Below are 24,348 nucleotides of genomic sequence, written 5' to 3' on the forward strand. Positions count from 1 at the left end.
GTACCTCATACACACAGCAAAATTCCTATCCCCTTCCCAATTATATAAAAAAACTAAACAGATAACTTACTTTCTTTAAATTATTTTTTAAAAGTCTCTTAAAAGATTTTGTGACGTTTAAATACTTCCTCTCTTCTGATATATTAAACATCAAAAGAACCCACAATTACTTGATAAAACAAACCCTCCATGGTTCAGTTCTGGCAAGAAGAGGGAAGATAACTACTCCAATCAATCTAATTAGGAAGTGGAGAGGCCTAGAGAAAATGTTCTTATTCCTTCACAGCTTCAACACATTCCCACCTCTCTAATACCAGTAAAAACTATAAAATAGTTAAATGTATGAGGCAGCAGATATAATAACCAAGGCCCTCCACCACCCTCCCACCTATCTCTCAATATCAATTTATTCCCTAGTCCAAGAAGGGGGACATATTTCATAAGGAAAGTAATTTTCTCAGTCCAATATCAGTAGTCAAAAAAAAAAAAAAAAAAAGCACATGTTTTTAGAGAAGTTTTTTTTTTTTCCTCCTCCTCCTCTCCTTTTTTTTTTTTTTTTTTTTTTTACTTAGGAAGGGGTGGAAGTGGTGGAGGTGGTTCTGAAGGTAGAGGTGGTGGCCGGGGTTTGTCTGCATTGCCAGATCTGGAGGACATTCCACTAGCCCGTGGATTGAGATATTCACCATAAGAATGAACAAATTCAAATGCAGGGGGCTGAGTGGGCTGAACACCTTGGGCACTGAGCAAGGAGTGAAGCATATTCACAGTATCTTGATAGTCTATTGACTGGGTTGTATTGTGACCATTGGCCCCAGTGGGACCTTTATCCAGTTTCATATGAGGAACTCGAGTTTTACAGCTAGGCTGCGAAAAGGGAAGGCCACTTGTGTCTGAGCTATGCCCAGGCAACTGGGCCATTGTAGGAAGAGGAGGAAAGGAGAAATTTAAGGAAGAGGATTTAGTACTCTTGGCAATCTTGGCTGGATGATCAAATACTGCTCCTCCAGTCTCTTCAGGGGGACCTCTTTTACGAGTGGAACTCGAAGATGAGAAAGAACTAGACAAGCTATAGGTTTTATGTGCTAATGTGCTTGCCTGGCTGCTATGTTTTGGATCACCTGGACGTTTGTTCCCAGTACCAGCTGGAAGCTGTGAGTGAGAGTGCTTGTGTGAATGGTGATTATGATGATGATGGTGATTAGATGGGTGAGTCTTGTGCTTGTCTTTGTGTTCGCGGCTCTTTGTGACACTGTCCTCTACAGAATTGTGCTTGTCAGCGGCAGCATGGACTTTAATGCGCATTTTTATCTCCTCTGGTTTTGAAGAGGCAGCTTTATCACCACCAGTCACTGGGAGTCTCATTTTCAGAGATGTTTTGTCAGCCTTTTCTAGAAAAGGCCGCTCAGGGTTTTCTGAGCCCTCTATGGGCATCTTCAGAATGACTGAAGAATGGCTATCATGGTGAGACAGGAGATTCTGGGCAGCATACGCATATTGTGACTTCACACTGGCCTCCGTGTTCTCCAGTTGCCTCTTCTGGGCAGCCAACTCTTCTGCATGCTTTGCACGATATTCTTTCAGGGATACTTTAGTTGATGGCACACTCTTACTACTCTGCTTCTGGGAAATAAATGCATTTGAACCATCCGGTTGTAAGGAATGATCAACTCCTATAAGTGCTAAATTCTCATTAGTCCGATGACCCTGAGCAGGTTCTAGTTTAAAAGGAGGCTGGGAGGACATCCAACGTTCACCCTGCAACATCTCCGCATTGGTTAAGTTGCTTGATGACTCTTCAGACACTGGAAGAGAAGGCACTGCACTTGTAGTAGATGAAGTTGACATGCTCATTAAACCTGCAATAGTTGTGTCCGAAGAGCTCTGGGAAATCATATTGAGAATTGTCTGCTCTGAAGTGTTTTCATCTGCTCCTCGGTCATCTGCTTTTGATTTCCTGGCAGCCTGGCATGCCTAAATGAAGCAAATAACATCATTTCAGGTAATTTACTAAATTAAAACCCAGTAAGATGAGTAGATTGTACTTGCTGCAACAAGTCACAACAATGAGGAGGCCCCCCTAACAGGAGAGCAAATAAATATATTATCCTCATAAAGGAATTTAAAACTGTCAATCAGATCATACTAATGTTACAAGGCAACAGCAACAAAATTATGCTTATCTAAAAATCATTCGTAAACATTCAGTATGATGCTTGTGATTGCAGTTAGTTCTTAAATTCTAGAAATTTAAGTGAAAGTGAAAGATGAACTATATGCTCTGAAGCCTACTTTTATTCTTTTTTCCCCTTGGCAGTGGCGGCGGGTGGTGGTGAGGGGCGTCTATTTTCTGGGAATTGAACCACTCAGTGCTTTATCACTGAGCTACATCTCCAGTCCAGTACTTTTTATTTTCATACAGTCTTGCTTAGGGCCTCCTGAAGTTGCTGAGGCTAGCCTCAAGTTGCAATCCTCCTGCCTCAGCCTCCCAAGTCACTGGGATTACTGGCATGCACCACTGTGTCCAGCTCTCAACCCTACTTCTAACCCTAAGCTTCTAAGAGGCACACATTTTCTGCAACTCACTCAATTTAGGAGAATGTAATTATACTTGTCAGTATGGATTTATGAAAAATGAAGGAAACTTTCTGGCACTGAGGATCAAACCCAGGGCATGACAAGTATGTGCTCTACCACTGAGTTAAGCCCCCAGCCCCAAGGAAAATGTTTTCAAACAAACTTTCCAACTGACGATATGCAGAGGAAAGAAAAAACAAAAAGGAATAATCATTCCTAATTAAGACTTTGAAAAATATCTGAAATATAACTTTAAGCTGCAATCTACGTGAAAAATTCTAAAACCCATTTTAAAAGTTGGTAATATCAAAGAGTCAATAAAGATTTAAAGAAAAAATTATGACACCAGTTCTAACCTTTGGGTTTTTTTTTTTTTCAGTATCAGAGATTGAACCCAGGGGTGCTTTACTACTGAGCCACATCCCCAGCCCCTTTTATTTTTTATTTTGAAACAGGATCTCACTAAGCTGCTTAGAATCTCACTAAATTGCTGAGGCTGGCTTTGAACGATCCTCTTGCCTCAGTCCCCTGAGTTGCTGGGACTACAGGTTTTGAACTTATGATCCTCTTGCCTCAGTCCCTGAGTTGCTGGGACTACAGGCAGCGCCAAACCCAGCTTTACCAGCTCTACCTTTTTAACTCTGAATCTGGCCTCTACCAGTAGCCAATACTCTGACTCAGAGAAGTCATCTTTTCTTCCCTAACAGTCTCTACATGCTATCACCTACAACCATTGACTTTTGGCCAGTATCCAAACTATGAAGTCATGATTACTGCATAACTATGAAAAGGGAAATTCCAAAGCAGGGCACAAATCCAATTCTGGTATATTCCCTGGTGCAGTCAAAAAAAAAAAAAAAAGGGAACAAATTGACAGCAATGATTCTTACCCTCCAATTCCGAATGCGTTTGAGCCTGCTGGGAGTTTTCTCCAAAATCTGTAGAAATTCATGTGTCAATTCTACAAATAAAACATTCAAGAAAGACTGAGAGACAGAGGTAATAAAACAGGAATAACCTCAACCAACTTAACTCACTATTTTCTTCTGAATCAAGTCACCTTTGACCAAATAGGTGACAGATCAAGAGCAAGTGCTTTTCAAGGTCCCTTACTCTAAAACTTACCATCTAAAAGTTCCAGGGTCACAGTGGCGTCAACATATTCCCACCAGTGCTTCCCGTCAGTTGAGACTGGGATCTCCCAGTTGGACCACTTGCAAGCCAGATGGATGCAGACACAGGCCACCACAGGAGGTGTGTACTGCAGGCTAAATGTGGTCAAATGCAGGCTGACATCAGAGGGAAGGAAACAGAGAGTGTTCATGAGCTCTCAATTCTCAACCCAAAGCTAAAACTCTCCATTATTTTAAAAAAAAAAAAAAAAAGTCTAAAAATACACAGGAGAGAGAGGGCAAGAACTATCCTATGCTCTGATTCAGCACTCAATAATGATCTTCTATTAACCCACTGTGCAGGCTAACAACATTTCTAAATTTCTTTTCTACATATCATTCAATCCATACACCAACTAGGTACTCAAAACAAAACAAAACAAAAAGGTATTTATCCATGTTTTTTAAAATACTGACTTCTAGACCAGTATTCCAAGCAAAGAAGAAAATCTTTATTACCTATTATCTGGAGAATAACCTCAGAACTTTGTTGGGAAAATTGTAAGGGTTTTTGTGTTTAATCCTTAATCAAATACCAAGTACATACCCTAAAAATCAACCTCTCTTTTACCAATCATAGTTCTGGGCTATTTAAAATAATGAACAGACAACAAGCTGGGCATGGTGGCACATGCCTGTAATCCCAGCAACTTGGGAAGCTGAGGCAGGAGGACCACAAGTTTAAGGCCAGCCTCAACAAATTAGCTGAGGCCCTAGCAACTTACTAAGACCCTGTCTCAAAATTAAAATAAAAAGGACTGGGGCTCTGGTTCAGTGATAAAGCACCCCTGGGTTCAATCCCCAGTACAAAAAAAAAGCAATCGTTCTCAAGTGTGAACATGTTTGACTGATGGTTAATTTCAATAAATTCACACTTAGGTCATAAAACTGAACTTATTAGCCCTAAAGTTATTAAGGGTACCTTCAATTTCTATAAACAAACATTATTGGAGGATCAGAGATGAGAGTAAGCAAGTTGTTTGGTAGTAAAGTTATAGTACAAATAATTTTTTAAAAAGAAGAAAAAATATATCCAAATCTACATACATACATGTATACCTGGGCAAAGGAAACATCATAATTATTGCAAAATCTTCCAAATTAGTTACTACTAATGAGGTCTAGACATATATGAATTTTCAAAACTGTGCTCTTGGTTATTTTAAAACAAAGTAACACATGCAGTATGGGCAGGCTATCAAGAGAATCACTACTAAATAATTACGTCACTTTAGCAAATTAAAAAGCACCATGGAACTCTAAGGTACAACGTGAAAACTGCAGGAAAAAAAACTATATTCACCAGAGAATTGTCTATAGCACACTGTATCAAAAATATTTCAAAGCCTGGGTCTTTGGGTTCTATTTTACTAACTGGTTCTATATACCCCTCAAAAAGTGACAATTCCAGTCCAAGTAAAAGCCAAGCCCCAAAAACTGAAGGGAAAAAAATTGAAATATAAAAACCTGTTGGTTGCCATGAAGTAAGATGTCTGAGCTAAGTCCTTGCTTGCTATAAAAAAAAAAAGGAAAAGTTATTAGTGCCATTCATAATCAACAAATATTTAGTAAGCATTTACATTTGCAAGTTACTGTGTGATCAGAGTAGTAAATGAGGCAGAAATAGCTCATCACCTGATTTCTATATTCTACCAAAGAAAATAGCAATTTTTTTGAGGGGGCTAGGGGGTCCTGGGGATTAAGCCCAGGGTCTCATATATGCTAAATATCTGCTTTACCACTGAACTACACTCCTATGCCCTAATGTTTTGTTGTTGTTGCTGTTGATTTTTGGCAGGGATATCAGGGTGCTTAATCACTGAGCCTCATCCCTAGACTTCTTTCTTTTTGATTTTGAGACAGAGTCTCATTAGGTTGCTTACAGCCTTGCTCAGGCATGCCCAGCCCCTAGAGATTTTTTATTTTAATTATTTTAATGTTAATAATTATACTGCTTCCAGACCTAGGGAATCAAGCTTTATTCTGCATACTGGGTTATGAGGCTATTTGTTTTAAAATATAATTAATGAGCCTTCTCCCTAGAGTTTGATTCAATATTTCTGAAGGAGATATAAGTAACACAGATAGTTTAATAAGTAACACAGATATTCTGATCCAAGGGATCATTGAGAAACATTAGGCCAAGGAATGAACTAATATGATATGACAGCAAGATCAGAATCTAGAAGACCTTGATATATTTGGGAAAAGTGACTTTTGCTTAGGAAAAAGAAAAAAGTTTTTAATTGAGTTGCCTGTAATTTAATCCCCAAGTCATCAAATAGCTTTGGTTATTTAATATAAATGAAATGAAAAAAAAACAAAAAACAAAAAACAAAAAACAAAAAAAAAAACACACCATGTTCCTCTTCCTAAAAAAATCTGCCCTGGGTGACAAAGCAAATTTTTATCTTTTTTCTTCTTTTGACAGTACTGGAGATTGAACCCAGGGGTGCTTTACAACAGTTACATCCCAGCTCTTATTATTATTATTAATTTTTTTTTTTTTAATTTTGAGACAAATTCTGGCTACATTCCCAAGGCTGATCTCAAACTTGTAATTGTCCTGCTCAGCTTCTAGAATGGCTGGTTTACACACATCCTTGCCTAACTTTTTTTTTTTTAAAGACCTTTATTTTATTCATATTTATTTATATGTGGCACTGAGAATTGAACCCAGTGCCTCACACATGCTAGGTAAGTGCTCTACCACTGAGCCACAACTCCAATCCTCCTTGCCTGACTTTTATCTTCTTTAGAATTTAAGTCTTTTTAATATTAAATCTATCTCTGTTTAATTCCATTTTTTGCTCATGTGTAATTTTAATGCTTATAAATTTTCACATAAAACACATTATTAAAAGGTAAAATAAGACCAATTATCAGTTTTGTCTACAAATCTCTAAAAAGCATTAAATGCACAAAGGTGTTCAGATTTTTTTTTTTTTCTTTTTGCAGGGGCAGAGTTCAAACGCAGGGTCACACATGTTAAGCAAGTGCTCTACACTGAGCTATACCCCCAGTCCCAGATATTCTTGATACTACAATGTAAACGAAATAAGAACTGAGGGCTTGGGGTGTAGCTCAGCGGTATACTGCTTGCATAGCGTGTGTGAGGCTTTGCAAAAAAATAAACAAATTAATAAAATAAGAGGAACTAGGTTTCATTCAATTATAGCTACTATCATTAAACTAGAATAAAAAGAAAAGTCCTGCCAAGGAACTGTCCAAGCATGGAAATGACAAATAAATTCTATGCAATCATCTGAGTGGTCTTTAATCAATGCCACAATTAAAATAAGATCACCCACTCCCAAGACTTCCTTAAAATTGCCATTAGATTCCCCCTCCCCATAGCCTTGACAAACACCCTCAAGGTATTAACTCTCTCTTTTTTTTTTTTGGTAGGCGGGGTTGTACCAGGGATGGAACTCAGGGGTACCCAACTACTGAGCCACATCCCCAGTCTTACTATGATTTTATTTAGAGACAGGTTCTCACTGAGTTGCTTAGCGCCTTGCTTTTGCTGAGGCTGGCTTTGAACTCATGATCCTCCTAACTCAGCCTCCCTAGGTTGCTGGGATTACAGGCATAATAAACCACCATGCCCAGCTAAGGTGTTAATTCTGTTAACTGTGGATAACCTAAAAGCATTAATAATAAGAACCCAATGGGAAAACTCCAAGCCAAGACCAATCATTTTGATTGGTCTTTCAATTAAACTTCTGGACAAAGCAAGTATATTATATATTTGTTCATGGCAAATCATAGCTTCTAAATGGTAAGACAATTTAAGATAATCATCACAAGTTGAGATTTCTTACCTCGAACAAGTTGAGTGCACTTTACCACATGTGTATGTGGGTGATCAATTGTTAATTCAAAGCCTTCAACAACAACAACAAAAAAAACTGGTTAAAAAGCCAGATACTCAACACATTTCATATTTCTTTTAGTTGAGTCATTGTTAAAGGCCACCCTCATTTCTCTCTCCCAACATTACTGTTCAGAGACTGAGTCAAAGTATGCAGCATATTCTTCTCTAAAATATATTATCTCCAAAGTTGTTACACTCTAAGCTAGAGAGTACCAGTAAGATCTCAGAAACACTGAAGAACCACAAACCTTTAAACACAAAATATTTAGGGATGGTAGAACATAATATAAGCTAGAAGAAGCTGTCACTGGAATTATGACTACTTTCTAAAGCTTATCCTAGAAAAATATTTTAAAACCTATTCCTCTCTCACCATCTCATCATCTATTTCAATACTGATCATTTTATCCAATCTCAAATGGTCTTCACAAAAATTACTTAAGTGGGACACCAACCACTAGGCCACATCCCCAGCTCTATTTCTGTATTTTATTTAGAGACTGGGTCTCACTGAGTTGCTTAGCACCTCGCTTTTGCCAAGGCTGGCTTTGAACTTGTGATCTTCTTGCCTCAGCCTCCCAAGCTGCTAGGAATACAGGCATGCACCACTGCGCCCAGCTACTTCAGTTCATTTTTGAGAAGGGGTCTCACTAAATTGCCCAGTCTAAATTCAAACTTGCAATCTTTCCATCTCAACCACCTGAGTAGCTGGAAGAACTCAACGTGCATAGATACATGTGCAAAAAAAACACAGTTGTACCAATAACAACTCATGAAATCCTACCATACATAAGGATAAGAAAAAATGATAGCCCTAAAGAACAGGAAAAATAAAATCCTTATTTTCATATTTGCTATGCATCATCAGAGTTGCTCATGCAACCACTACAGCTTGAATTCCTCCACTTTCACTGTGCTGTGCTGAACACTGGTTACCAATTTTACAAATAAATGCTATATCTAAATATAAAAACTGAAAGAACAGAATAATCCATGGGAGGAAACCGTTCTTCAGACACTTTTTTAATTTATTTTTTATTTTTTTGCAGTACTGGGGATTGAACTCAGGGCCTTGTGCTTACGAGGCAAGCACTCCACCAGCTGAGCTATCTCCCCAGTCCTCTTTAGATAGTTTTGACATTATTTATCAGATTAAAAACTGCCAAGCCCTAAAAAAGAAGCCTAGAGTGGGGAAAAAAGAAGAGAAAAAAAAAAACCTCACTGCTATTTCAAAGATTCCCCCTATGGTACAGGTAAGGTTAAAACTCTAAGTTCTACAACCTCTATAATCTGGAAACATACGGGATGCTTTGCAAAAACCTTCCCAAGGTATTTTCTTACTGTTTCCTATTTTGTAATTTTTAATGTCAAGTAATTATATTATACATATGATTTTTAATCTTTTAAAGGAAAATACACTTACCTAAAGTTTGCAAAATTATGCTTTCTAAAATCACCAGATCTTGAACTTGCTGCAGGTAAGCCTACAGATGAGAAGTCAGAAATTATTTCCTTAAAAAGGCATAATATATAAAATATAAACAACTGTAACAATTCCTTCCAGAGAAACCAAACAATAAAAGGCAGAGGTGGAGTCATGAGGTAAAGTAGGAATTGAAATGCAATCCTTATCCCTATTCCCAAGCGGCACAGATTTTCCTTTTTTTTTTTTTTTGCGGTGCTGGGGATCGAACCCAGGGCCTCGCACTTGCAAGGCAAGCACTCTACCGACTGAGCTATCTCCCCAGCCCAGATTTTCCTTTATCTAAAAAAAAAAAAAAAAAAAAAAAAGTAACACGAATGCCTGTAATCCATGAGACTCAGGAGGCTGAGGCATCGAGTTCAAAGCTAGCCTCAATGACAGCGAGGCGCTAAGCAACTCAGTGAGACCTGTCTCTAAATAAAATACAAAATAGGGCTGGGGATGTGGCTCAGTGGTTGAGTGTTCCTGTGTTCAATCCCCAGTACCCACCCCCCCCAAAAAAAAAAAAAAGTAAAGCAGACACAAGTAATAAAACTTTATATATGGCTATAGAAAAAGCACCAGATTTTGTTCATTTTCAGATTAATTTTTTTTTTCATACCAGAGATTGAACCAAGGGCACTTAACCACTGAGCCACATTCAGTTCTTTTTATTTTTCACTGGCCTCTCTAAGTTGCTGAGGCTGGCTTTGAATTTATAATTCTCCTGCCTTAGCCTCCTGAGCCACTGGGATTATATTTGTGTGCCACCACATCAGTCTAACTAACATTTTGTGTTAAAATTAAAATGATTTAGACACAAAAAATTTATGTTAACACCTTTTTCCAACACCATTAAAATACATTTGCAGAATCCTTCCTATACTATCATAAGCATCTCTTTGGGATAATACTAGATTTTTAAAAACTTAATATAAGAGTTCAAAGGAAAAATGAACAAAAAAATACAGATTTGTGCCAGTCAAACCTATAGCCACTAGCCACATGTGGCTATGGAGAACCTGAAACACTGTTAGTCTAAATTGAAATATGTTACTGCTATAAAATAAATAGTGGATTTTAAACACTTGATTTTTAAAAAAGGATGTAAAATTTAGTAACTTTTAAATACTGTGCTGAAATGAAAATATTTTAGAGACACTAAGTTACATAAAATGTATTAAAATTATTTTTTTATGAGGATTTTTTTTTTTGCTAGTGCTAGGAATGGAATCCAGGACCTTATACATGCTAGGCAAGAACTCTACCACTGAGCTCACAAGCCCAGCCTACAAAATGAAGATTTTTAATAAAATTTAATAAAAACTGAAAATGTTTCAATTTTCATAAATGTGGCTTTCATTTTACTTCTATTAGAAAGCAATAATCTCTAGGAAAATGAGATCTGGGTCAGGAATTCAGAGACCTATATTGAAGTTAACTTTCCACTTAGTTCTATGATTTGAATAAATCCAATAAGGACTGAAGCTATGCTAGTTCTCCTTTCCATATAGTAGAGAAAATATCTTTCTCTAACTATTTCAAAAGGACTGAAGGTTCAGGTAAGAAATTATGTAAATATATTTTGGAGAAGGGAAAAAAAAGTGGGGATATGTTTTCATTTTATTTTGTTAACTCAATTATATGAACCAGTGGCATTTACTACTCTCAAACCTAAATAAAAATCTATAGTAATCACTCTTTAACAAGAAGTACCATTGTGAGCCAAAGAGAAAAATGAAGGTCAGACATTGCCATGCAAAACATAATTAGGCTGGGCACAGGGGCGCGTGCCCAAATCCCAGCAGCTGGGGAGGCTGAGAAGGATTCCAAGTTCAAAGCCAACCTCAGCAACTTAGCAAGGCCCTAAGCAACTTAGTGAGACCCTGCGCTGATAAAGTATAAAAAAGGGCTGGGGATGTGACTCAGTGGTTAAGCGCCCTTGCCTTTAATCCCTGGTACAAAAATAAATAAATAAAATAATTAGGAAGGATTATTACTAAAAATAAAACAAACCCCCCCCCAAAGCAAAACTTTGTTCCATATATTCAAAACATACAATTCCATTTATTTCATAAAAGGAGGACCCATGCATTCATTTTAAGAAATTTAAATAATATCACATTAGAAATCCATACTTTTTCCTCAATTAGCTACAAATGTAAATTTTCTCAATACTCCCCAACCACCAACTTCTAAAACCAAGAGTTTCCCTTCTTTAAGAAAGTCAAGAAAGAATGGAAGAAAACAAAAAGCTATATATACAAATATAGAATAAAGGTCTGGAAGAGTATATATGGAACTGTAATCAGTAGCATCATCCCAGGAGATTGGAAGATGAATTTTAACTTGTATTTGAAATGGGTTTTTTTTTGTTTTTTTGGTTTTTTTTTTTTTTTTTTGAGTACTGGAGATTGAGCCCAGGAGCACTTAACCAATGATTCACATCCCCAGTCCATGTTATATATTATTTAGAGACAGTCTTGCTAATAGAGCCTTGCTAAGTTACTGAGGCTGGTTTTGAACGTGAAATGCTCCTGCCTCAGCCTCCCAAGCCACTAGGCTTACAGCATGCATTACTACTACACCCAGTTGAAATGTTTCTTAAGCATCTGAATTTTCTGTGTTTTTACAATTTCTTTAAAACAACCCAGAGATTTAGTTCATTTTCATACTGATATTTTAAGTTGATCTGAAAAAATTAGTGACAGAACTCATTTTTTAAAAATTTTTAGTTGTAGATGGGCATAATACCTTTATTTTATTTACTTTTATATGGACTGAGGATCGAATCCAGTGCCTCACACATGCTAGATAAGTGCTCCGGCACTGAGCTACAACTGCAGCCCCCAAAACTCATTTTTTTTTTAAGTATCCATAACAAAAATCTATCTATAAGAATGACTTCAGGGTTAGGTATGTAACCCAGTGGTAAAATGCATTAGGCACTGAGTTCAATTTCCAACACCACCAAAAAAAAAAAAAGCTACAAGATTAATTAAGATAGGAAAATATGGAACTGTTATATAACTCAGTAGTAGAGGGCTTGCCTAGCACGTGTGAGGCACTGGGTTCAATCCTTAGCACCACATAAAAATAAAGTTATTTTGTCCAACTACAATAAAAATATTACAAATAAAATTAAATAAAATAAAGGTGTGTCCATCTACAACAAAAAAAGATGTTTAAAAAAATGGGTAGGAAAATATTTTGGATATAGTAAGTGGAAAAAAAAAAAAGATATAAATCCACATTCAAAACTTCAGCAAATTAAAGTTATAACACTGTTACAGTCAACATAAAGAAAAACATATAATCAATTGCCTACCTCACTCCTGGTATCAGGAAGTGATTCCTGTGGATGGAGACAAGCATGTGCTACTTTGATGACATGTTCCAATTTTTTTGGCTGTTCCTCCACTTTAGCCGCCAGAAACAAGGCTGCTGGAGCCACAGACTAGGTAGAAAGAAATAATTACTTACAGATCAAGGTAGATGAAAAAACAAGCTGTCTCAAATCAAGTTCTTTGACTTGTCCCAACCTCTTCATCCTGTTTATGCTTTTCCCCCTATGTTTAACACCTTTCCCTCTCCCACCCATTAATCCATGTCCACATTCAAACACCAATCCTTCAAATTGTCATTAAAAGCTATTGCTGGGTAAAGCAACTAGACATAAACAACTTCCTACTTAAAAATGAGATTCTTTAATTTGTATCAAATCATTTTTTTTTGTTTTGTTGTTGTTTTGTTGTATTTTTTTGTACCAGGGATTGAACCCAGGGGCACTTAACCACTGAGCCACATTCCCAGTTCTTTTTATTTATTTTTTTAAATTTAGAGATAGGGTCTCACTAAATTGCTTAGGGCCTCACTAAATTGCTACAGCCAGCTTTGAACTCAATATCCTCCTGCCCTCAGTCTCCCAAGTCGCTGAGATTACTGGTGTTTGGCATAGCGCCCAGCACTCTATGTTTTTTAAATAATAAACTGAAATATGCAGAATAGGCAAATCCATAGAAACAAAAAATTCAGTGGATGCCAGGGGTTACAGAGAGTGGGAATAACTGCTAACAGATGATAAGTTTTTAGGGTGATGTAAATGTTCTGAAATTACACAGTGGTGAGGGTTATACAATTTTATGAATATACTAAACACCAGTGAATTGTGTACTTTAAAACAATGAATTTTACTGTATGTAAATCACATCATTTACATATATGAATATTAAATCTTTTAAAAAATATAAAGCACAGTATTATACTCATGAGACTATGTAAGAAAGCATCTAGGAAGGAAAAAATTCAAGCCAATAAACAAGTAGACAACTTGTAATATAAAAGATTACAAGGGTGTGTAGTTCAGTGGCTGAGCCCTTGCCTAGCATATGTAAGGCCAAGGGATAAAATTTTAACTCCAGTGCTGCAAAGAAAATTAATTAATTAAAAAATGTATCAATGAATCAAAGATTACAATGGTAAAAGCTAAAATTCACCAGGAGTCAACAGAAATGCAATAAATAGTTTTACAGGACTTAAAAATCTATTTCACTTTATTAACTAGAACTGAAACATTCTAATACTTATTTGTATCCCCACTGTTTCCTGTTATATTTTTCTAAATAAAATTTTCTCCACATACTTAATTCATAGTAACAACTCTTTTCTTTCACATTTGTTTCAGTTGTACACTGAGCTTGCTACATATGCATTCCTGACTTTAGGAATAAAGAATTAGCAGAAAATGGGCATGAAAGAAAATGTCAGTATGAAGGGCTAAGCATTAAGATACAAAGTCTCAGGGTATAAAGAATATTTTTTTAAAAAATATTTTTAGTTGTAGGACACAGTACTTTTATTTATTTATTTTTATGTGGTGCTGAAGATGGAAACCAGTGCCTCACATGTGCTAGGCAAGCCCTCTATCACTGAGCTACAACTCCAGTCCATGAAGAACATTTTGAACACTAAACTGAACAGCTAAATGAAATAGATAATGGGCTTTGGGAACACTAAAGATCTTCAACAAGAGTGACACTAAAGATTTTAGAAAAAATGTGGAGTGTAAGAAATATTTAGGAAAATTAGCAGACAGGACTAGAAGGATGAAAATATGAGAAACATTAAAAGTTAGTTTTTAAGGAAGAGAAAATATAGTAACTCAGGTATTAGGAAATAAAGTTTAGAGTGAGCAAAAAGAGTAAAAATTTTTAAAAAAATTTAAAAAACCACAGGCACCACCTCTGGAAAAATAGGGCAGCGCTAAAAATATGTATGTATTTATACACAGAAAAAAAAATCTAATGGAATATGCTTCTCATGGGATCACTTTTCAAGATGGCTTATCAATAATTTTCCCATTAAAGGCAACGTTTCTCTAAGAGAAATTCTTATACTAATTTGAGTAAAAAAATTTCTCCATTAAAAAAAGTTATCGACTGTCTACTTTGACCAGGCACTTTATAAATTAATTTAATTAAACCTTATCAACTATTCTATGAAGTAAATAGACACTATCAATGACTATTAAGAGGAGAAATCTGAGGTCTATGGTCACTTGCCCAGAGGTTCCAAATCTAGACATGTCTGACCCAGAACCCACACTTTTAACCATTAAGCTTTATCTCGGATTTTTTTTTTTCTTTTTTTTTGGTAATACTGGAGATTAAACAGGGATTGAACCAGGGCCTCACACATGCTAGACAAGTGTTCTACCACTAAGCCACATCCCCGGTCAACTTTCTTTTTTTTTTTTTTTTTTTTTTTTGCTGCTTGGGTCTCTACCATTATCTTGAAATACATAAAATACAACATAATAACACAAAAACCACCATTGCTTTTATATTTCATCACTTGAAAGCTTTTAAATATACAAATTCAATTAAGGAGGTTAAATTTCATATCCCAAATAGAATAAAAAGAGTTCCTGAATTCAAATGAAGCAAAGTCTTTTAACCACCTCTACTAAATAAATAAAATTCATTTAAATTAAAAAACATTAACACATCTCTACCACGGTGTTAATTACAAATATATAATGCAAAAATTAATTAATTTGAATGTTTTAGATTTTTGTCCTTTATTGTATGTTATACCTCAATAAAAAAAATTTTTTTAAATAAAATAGCCAGATGCAGTGGTGCACCCTGTAGTCTCAGTGCCTACAGAGGCTGAGACAAGGATTACAAGTTCAAAGTCAGCAATTTAGCAGGCCATAAGCAACTTAGTAAGATCCTGTCTCAATTTTTTTTTTAAAAAGTGGGATCAGGGATATGGCTTAGAGGTTAAGCGCCTCTGGGTTTAATCCCAGGTAACCAAATTGAACACACACCAGAATGCTAAAAAAAGGGGGGCAACAATCAACAGTTTTTCATTCATTTATTTCAGAAGTGTTTTTTTGTTTTTTTTTTTCCATCTCCACATCCTGCTGCCCTGGGGATTGGAACCCCGGTCATGCGTATGCTAGGCAAGCACCCAACGAGATGAGCTATTTCGTCAGCACCATTCATTTATTTCAATATCATGAGAGCAAGAATCAAAAGGCAAAAGAAGTTCAACTTTACTAATTGAAGAAAGGCAAATTAAGAAAATAATTTGACCCCATCTCTCTAATTCACCAATATATTCCTTGAACTTGATGAGCATAGTACTCAACAAATATTTCTTAAATTAATGAATATTTGTGGTTAGTTTGAATGTAGAAAAAAGGACACTTTCCTGAATAGTCCTATCTTTCAGTGAATTACACAACAAAAATTTTACATATGCATACTCTTGGGCCCAGCAAATCTATCTACTAAAATTTACATTAAAATCTCACATAAGTATACTTTATAAGACTATCCCACATAACATTTATAATAAAGAAACAACTTGAATATCCACCAATAGGGAGCTAGTTAAACAAATGATGGTAACACAAAAATTATGTGGCCATTTAAAAAGATGAGAAACTAATATGAGCCGGGCACAGTAACATACACCTATAATCCCAGTTACTTGCTACTTGGAAGGATGAGCAGGAGGATCACCAAGTTCAAGGTCAGTCTTTGGCAATTTAGTGAGACCCTATCTCAAAACAAAATACAAAAAGGGATGTAGGGTGGTGGTAAAGCACTACTGGGTTCAATCCCCAGTATAATGTGAAAAAGAAAAAAAAAAAAAAAAAAGATCTGGGTTTGTAGCTCAGTGGTAGAGTACTTGCCCAGCACATGTGAGGCACTGGGTTCAATACTCAGCACCACATAAAAAATAAATAAAATAAAGTTTGTACGTCCGTGTACAAATAAAAATTTTAAAAAGATATCTAATATACACTATCAAGTAATAAAGGCAAACTGCACTACAGTGGTATAGTTAAGACATGATTTTTTAAATAGAAATCATAAATGCTAGTTTATGTACAGAAAAACGTCTGAGATACTATGCCAAACATTGATGAATGGTAACTCTAGAGGGAGGGATTACAGAGGAGCTTTCACTTTCTGCTTTATGAACTTAATTTTTACCTTGTGAATTTATTATCTTTATAAGTAAGATGAAAAATGCATGAGATTTTTGATGGGTTATATAACATTAATGCTAAAACAATGTGTTAAACCCTCTCAAATCTGAATTTAAAATCATCACAGTTAAATTCTTAGAATTCAGGTAGTAAAGGGGTGATAATTTCAATCTGTAATCCCACAATATGCCCAAAATCAATCTTCTAAAAAGGAACAATGACCCTAAATTAATCTAATGACAGGATTTTTGGAAAAGCTTATAATATGCAAAGGAATACCTCTATGTTAAAAATTATCAGAGCATTAATTAATTCAACCAGTTTACTCAGGATGCTTTGGAGAATGCACAGAAAAGGAAGACTCTGTTCTTGCTAATATAAAGGAAAAAAAAGAAAAGATGCATCTTAAAAGATATAAGCATAGGGAAGCCAAGCCTGCCTGTAATCCCAGCCAAATGGAAGGGTGAGGCAGAAAGACCACGAGTTTGAAGCCAGTCTCAGCAATTTAGGGAGATCCTGTCTCAAAATAAAAAGCATACCAATGGCTCGGGAGGCTGAAGCAAAAGGATCCCAAGTTCCAAGCCAGCCTCAGCAATTTAGTGAGGCCCTAAGCAACTTAGTGAAACCCTGTTTCAAAAAATAAAAGGGGTTGGGGATGTTGGTTCAGTGACTGCATGCCACTGGGTTCAATCCCTGGTACCAAAAAGAAAAATTAAAAATAAAAAGTAGAGAGTTGGGGTTTGTAGGTCAGTAGTAGAGCACTTGCCTAGCACATGTAAAGCACTAGGTTTGATACTCAGTACTACATATAAATAAAATAAATATATTATGTACATGTACAAACTAAAAAAAGAAAAGAGAGTAGAAAGGACTGGGAATGTAGCTTAGTGTTAAAGCACCCTTAGATTCAATCCCTAGTACTATACCATCCAAAAAAAAAAAAAAAGTACAGGGAAGATACAGTAACCTATATAAGAACAAAGTAAAACTAAATTGAGATTTATCTCAATTTATCTCATAAAGATTTCAAATCTTTATCGTAATAAAAAAGAAATACAGAAAACCTTCAAAACTGCCAACAACTCTATAAACCTCTATAAATCTCGCTCTTTATTCACACCCTTCTATTCTGGAGCTATCAGCCTCATTAAAATGCTAACATGTTCATCTCTCTCTTAATAAGGGTGTATTGGCAATCAGAGGAAGGGCATGACTGGAAGTATGGTGGACAAGGACAGAAAAAAGTCAAACTGGATAATAAGCATATAATAGGAATACTTAATCCACAGATCCAAAGTATTCCCTGTGCATTTACTCCCAAATCCTGATTCTGCCAATTTCTTACATTACAGGAACTATATCTAGCTTCACTGATTCTCTTCCTACAGTATTAAAAAAAACTCAAAATGTATTATCCTAAACCTGAAACAAGTCCCACAAAAACATAACCTTTTAAAAACAACAATAATAATAATGAAATGTTTGACTCACGAATCCATAAGTGCTCATAAAGTTTATTCCTTGGGATTTTATTAAACAATTATAGTCTTACCTGCAACTAGGATATTACTGTGTATTCACTTCCAAATCATTTATAATAATGATAAATAAGACCATTTCAGGTAGCAAAATTGAAAACAGCACTACTGTATTTACAATTCTGTCCGGAAAAAAAATCCTTTCATTACTATTATTTTCTTTCTCCTGTTATTTAAGTCATTTCCCCAGTGATTATCACATAATGTACCTTCCCCTCCAGCATTCATCAGAATTTTATCAAAGGTTTCTGAAAGAATCTAAGTAACTTACATTCATTTGTCTTTCTGACCATATATGTATTTACACTTTTAAATATTTTATTTAAATTAAACAAGATTGCCCCTTTAATGCTACTCCTCCAGCTCAAAAACATTAATTTACTAAATGTTCACTTATCTATTTCTTTACTAAAGAATCCATCTACTCTATGGATGTACTAACCCTACCAGAAAATTAGACACTTAACAGCAAACTGCAAGGCTGAATTCAGAACAGTAGTTTGACACATAATGAAAGTGAACAACATTAAATTCTAAAATTCAAATGCCAGTTCAGTAGCAAAGACCTACCAAAAACAGGCAGTTGAAATCAATCACAAAAAAGATTACACCAGACAAGAAAATATACTTACATTTCGATGAAACTGTGTAAAAGACTGAATCATGTAGAATCGATGCATGTATACTATAGCTGTGTTGATAGTCAATTGTGAGCTGAAAAGCTCAAGTTAAGGTCCAAATCAGGTAGACAGGCAGTATAATTCCCAAAATATAATCTCTCTCTCCCAAAAAAAAAAGACCACATGGTCAAGCACGGTAGCTAATCCTAAGGGAAAATCATACTTACCTTTCCAAATCAAAAAGCAGGTCTTGTTTTCTTTCACCAAAATTATTAACCACCTATTGGCAGCACTGTGCCAGGTATTTAATATAAATTAACAGACATTTAATATAAATTTTCTGAATGAATACACAGCAACAAAATAAACTTCTCAGAATGTGTAAATCAAGATGTATAAACAACACTGAATAATTTTTAAATCTTCCTGTCATTTGCCTTCTGCAAATCCTGCAATGATGATCCATTATCTCAGGATATCTCTTTAACATGATTTACAAGGTCTTCCCTAATTTGGCCCCTGGGCATATTTCCACTATCTCTCACCTAAACTCCAGCAATTAACTTTTCAGTTCCACTTCTCCCTGCATTCTCACCTGGTGATCCCAGTGTCTAGAAACACTTTAAAATGACTAGACAGTCATTCACTAAAAGAAAATACTTTTCAAACCCTGGCACTTGCCTGCACTGTTCCTCTGAGTTATACCAACAGCCCCTAGAAAAACTTTTAAGTGCTTTACTTCTAAAGATCTCAGCAGATCTGGGAATGTAGCACTTCTACAATGGCAGAGCACTTGCCTAGCATTGGTGAGGCCCTGGGTTTGATCCCTAGCAGCGCAAAAAAATAAAAACCTCAGCAGACAATGTGCTCAATGCGCAGTATAAAGATGGCACAGTCCCATGATGGCAACAACCTAAATACTACAAAAGGAATTTTAAGGATACAGTGAAATAGAACTGGGGGTGGGGGGCTAATTCCACAGACTGGATGCTTAGGAAACAAACTGGCAATAAAGAGGACACCTATTTTGAAGCAAGCATATCCTTAAGACACAAACATCACAGTCAGCAACATTGTGAAAGTTGCATATACAAAAGTTTCATCCAAGAAAAAAATTTTTTTAAGCAGGGTGGAAATGACTGTAAAAGTATATTATTAGGGTTGGGGTTGTGGCTCAGTGACACAGCGACTGCCTGGCATATGTGAGGCACTGGGTTCGATTCTCAGCATCACATATAAATAAAATAAAGGTCCATCGACAACTGAAAAAATATTTTTTAAAAAATTAGTTTTCTCCACCACAAAATGAGTATATTTTCTGACAAACGAAAATAATTACGGAGGGGGAATCACTAAATTACCTTATCTTTGAAACGTGACTGAAAACGAATACCCTGAGTAACCTAAGGGCACAATATTTGGTAAACTAAACATTAGATCCATGGGTCTACATCCCTACAAACCTAAATTGACATCTTTTCTTCCTCTGAAATTCTGTAACACTCTAGCAAACAATACTACTTGAACGTCTGAATGTTTAGCATTTTGGGGGGCACAGAATCAAAAGCAAGAGGTATCCATTTTACAGACAAGACGACCAAGAACTTGACAGGTTATTTACACAGCTACTAAGTAGGAGGAATGGATTTTGAACCAATGCTGGGGTACTGTCTAGACCAGCTTTGTAAGACTTTCAGGTACTGACTCTGCCGAAACAATTTTTACACACTAAGTTTGGGGGACAGACGTCAACAGTGAAACTTCTACCAGACTCCTAAGACAGCAGAATCTAGGAGAATCTCAAAGTCACGAAAGCAGGTCAGAACACAGTGAAGAAGGCCTAAGAAAATACCGGCTAAAACACAAAGACGGGAAAAAATACGAATTCCCAGCAAGGTTGGTGGCACGGGTGAGCGAGCGGGAAACTGACTCCGCCTCGCTTCCCTAGCGTGAACAGCTTCGGTCAGCCCGATCGTGGGCTCTCCCCACCAGACATTCAGCTTCTGCCGACCTTCTTACCCCCTTCCTTCCCCGCCAGAGCCTGAGGCCTGAACGCCGGGGCACTGCAGAATCAACTCCAAGGCCGAAGGCCTAGGCCACAAGGATACACGTTAAGACGTTGTCCCATGTCCTGGAGAAGATTGGCCGCCTGCTGGCGATAAGAAAGTTCTTTATCTGGGTCCAGGCCAAAACGACGGGATGGGCTATTTTCCAGCTGTTCTCGAGTAAAATACCACCGTTTGTTGTTGTTCTTCCTCTCTCCCTCCATAGCGCTTCTACTAGAAGGCAGCGGCGGAGGCTGCAAGCACTTCCCAGCGTCACCTCAGCGGCGACACACATCCGCTGTGCGGAGACAACTGCGACGTGACGAACTTCCGCTACGAATCGACAGCCAGGTCTGACACGCTTCCGCTAAGGAAGCGAAAGTCAAAGCGTCTACTTCCGTAATGGACCTCGCGACACCCTGTAGCCGAGTTAACAGCCTGTCCGAGCCCAGGAGAGACCTGGAAGCGAAGACGCAGGCGCGAACCACGTGACCCTAGGGGAGGTAGGGTGAAATTATAAATTCTCGTGTAAAAACCACGTTTCTCCCCGCGAGAACGGGATTGAGCCTTCGCGCCCTGGGCTGAGCGTCAAGGCAACAGTTGTGGCGCTGAGAGGCTCAGGCTCTGGTGCCATTGCCCTGCCCATATCTTCCCTCTGGGCGAACGTTGCGATATAAAATGTGGTAGAGGGAGAGCTTGGTAGAGAAAATTGGTGAAACTGTCAGAAAATTGAAAAAAAGTAATAGTGGCCCTATAAAATCTCGAAATGTAATCCCACCAACTCAGGAGGCTGAGCCAGGAGGATCGCGAGTTCAGACCCAGTCTCAGCAAATTAACGAGGTACTTAGCAACTCATCGAGACCCTGTATCTAAGTAAAATATATATGTATGTATAAGGCGGGGGTCTGGGGGTTTGGCTCAGTGGTTACCGGGGTTCAATCCCCGGTTAAAAAAAAAAAAAAAAAAAAAGATGTAGCAAACACGCTAGGCACAGTGGCGCAGCCCTGTAATCCTAGCTACTTAGGAAACTGAGGCAGGATAACAAGTTCGAGGTCAGCCTAGGCAGTGTAGTGAGGCCCTGCCTCAAAAAGTGCTGAGGGTATAGGTCAGCGTTAGAACACTTTTGCTAGTATCCTCAAGTCCCTGAATGAAATCCCCAGTACCACCAAAAAAAAGTAGTGATAACTGCTAAAAGTGAGTTTTTATATACTTGAGTTCAATCCCAGCTATTCCCCCACTCCTACCACCTTTTGTATAACTATTTGTAAATGTACGGTTCAGTAGCTTCAGCTATATTGACAGTCATGCAACAGATCTCTAGAACTACTTTTTCATCTTGCAAAACTGAAACTGCCCAGAGGCTCAGGAGGCTGAGGTAGGAGGATTGGGAGTTCAAAGCTCGTCTCAGCCACTTTAGCAAGTCAGCGAGATCCTGTCTCTAATAAAAATATAAAAAAAGGGGTTGGGGTTGTGGCTCACTGGTTAAGCATCCCTGGGTTCAATCCCCAATAGCAAAAAGAAAAAAGAAAAAAACTAAAACAAAAAAACGCTGAAGCTGCCAGTTGAACAGCTCCCCATTTACTTTTCTGCCAGCCTCTGGCAACTACCATCCTTCATTATTTTTGACTTCGACTACTTGGATGCTTCACATAAGTGGAATCTTGCAGATTTTGTCTTTTTTGTGACTGGTTTATTTTACTTAGTGTAATATCCTTAAAAATCTCAGCTGTTCTTTTACCTAGTTCAGTGACGTGGAATGCCACCTCTGTGCCTTCAAAAAACACCAACAGGCACATAGGAAGTGTTCATTGCATGTTGATTCCCTAAATAATGTTAGCTTTCAGATACATTGCCCTTAAAGGACAACTGATAAAAATCTTAAGCCAGAGGAATTTTCCTTTTCTCTTAAAAATTTACTAATATAAATGATACATAGTATGCAACTTAATATAAAATTTATAACCTTTATTATAAATTTCCTATAGCCAACTGAATCTCACAAAATGCTTTGAGTTTTGCCTATCTCTTGAATCACAAACCAACCTACAATTGCATTTGACAAGTCCAATAGTTTGGACTATTCACTGATATTTTCATTTGCATGAATAAGATGGAAATGAAACAATGAGACTTATATAGGAACTTCATTAATTTTCAGTGACTTGAGGAACATCTTTGCTGAACTGTATAATTTTTGGAACACTGGAAGAGTATCTCAGTGTTGCCATTCACAGTGTAATGGCTATAGATATGATACACTTTTAATATACATTATTAACATTTTCTCTACTTTCTTAAGTCTAGACAGTCAACAAAATAAGTAAGTCCAGCCTTGTCTAACATTGCCAATTTCTGTGATGTACATTCTCCCACCATGGCTGATTTCAGTCTACCATTATGCAGCATCACTGATGATGAAATTGAAAAGAGACGTATGCATCATCGCATAGTGTTTCCTCCAGACCAATTCAGTAGATTAGGCCTTCTACTCTTTAGTCTTGATATGTAAAGAGCTTAGAAATCATCACTCCCAGACTTGGGATGGAGTTCAGTGGTTGAGCACTTGCCTGGCATATACTGGGCCCTGGGTTCAATCCCTAGTACTGCAAAAAAATTTTAAAAAGTCATCATGTCTGTCCTCACAACAAGAAAAAAGACAAATGTAACAATACCTCTTCACTCAGAATTGAGATCACAGGGCAGATCTCACCCCCAAAGATGGAGAGACAGGTGAAATCAGAAAAAGTTAGAATATAAAGTCATGACTACTGAGAGCAAAAGCTACTATGGGAACCAGTAACTCATAGGAATACTTATAGGACAATTGACTAATTGCTGGCAACTAAACACAGACTAGCTTGAGAGATTTAAGAACTCTTAGGGGCCCATCCTTAAGGGGTTCCTCACATTTTTATGCATTTTACCTTCAGGAGTCCCACCAGAGTCTCACTGAAGACTAAAGAAAAAAATCCCTTCATGCTTCCAGTAGGGAGAGGGGGAAAGTAGTCATTTTGTAGTATGGCATTCACAAAGGTATGCTTCTGGAGAAATTTTTAACAGAAACTTGGTTTTTACCAGATCCTATCTAATGTGGGAGGAAGGAATTACCCAACTGCAATCTCCTGTAACCTTGTTTCTCTTCATATTTTTCCTTCTGGGAAAATACTACAAACAGACACACATACGGCAGAAATTTTGGACTTATGAGACTGAGAATTTAAAATAACTATGATTAATATGCTGACGACCCTAATGGAAAAAGTAGACTATACACAAGAACAGATGGGTAATGTTAGCAGAGACATGAAAACTAAGAATCAAGCTGGGCATGGCAGCACATACCTGTAATCCCAGTTATTAGAAGACTGAAGCAGGAGGGTGGCAAGTTCAAAGCCAGCCTGGGCAACTTAGCAAAACCCTGTCTCAAAAGTGAAACAAAAGGGCCAGGTGCAGTGGTGCACGCCTGTAATCCCAGCAGCTCGGGAGGCTGAGGCAGGAGTATCACGAGTTCAAAGCCAGCCTCACTGATTAAGCAAGGCCCTGAGCAACTCAATGA

At 37.1% G+C, this 24,348-nt stretch overlaps 1 protein-coding gene across 2 annotated transcripts; it reads right to left on the reverse strand.

Annotated features, from left to right (window-relative positions):
• Nucleotides 1-543: 543 nt before the first annotated feature.
• On the reverse strand, nt 544-21,253 carry Ccnt1 (cyclin T1). 2 transcript variants are annotated; one of them, XM_047551339.1, is made up of 9 exons: nt 20,856-21,231; nt 18,760-18,841; nt 12,414-12,542; nt 9,047-9,107; nt 7,571-7,633; nt 5,214-5,259; nt 3,700-3,863; nt 3,465-3,535; nt 544-1,971 (listed from the first exon to the last, which is right to left on the reverse strand). In XM_047551339.1, exons 1-9 carry the CDS (start codon nt 21,014-21,016, stop codon nt 565-567), a joined length of 2,184 nt encoding a protein of 727 aa, XP_047407295.1. In that variant the 5' UTR covers nt 21,017-21,231; the 3' UTR covers nt 544-564. The 2 variants fall into 2 exon arrangements, 1 of the variants encoding a protein (XP_047407295.1); XR_007108495.1 differs by lacking the exon at nt 3,700-3,863 and having other exon boundaries at nt 1,833-1,971; nt 20,856-21,253.
• Between the last annotated feature and the right edge of the window lie 3,095 nt (nt 21,254-24,348).

The sequence above is a fragment of the Sciurus carolinensis genome, chromosome 4, assembly GCF_902686445.1.
Source record: "Sciurus carolinensis chromosome 4, mSciCar1.2, whole genome shotgun sequence".
Taxonomy (NCBI): domain Eukaryota; kingdom Metazoa; phylum Chordata; class Mammalia; order Rodentia; family Sciuridae; genus Sciurus; species Sciurus carolinensis.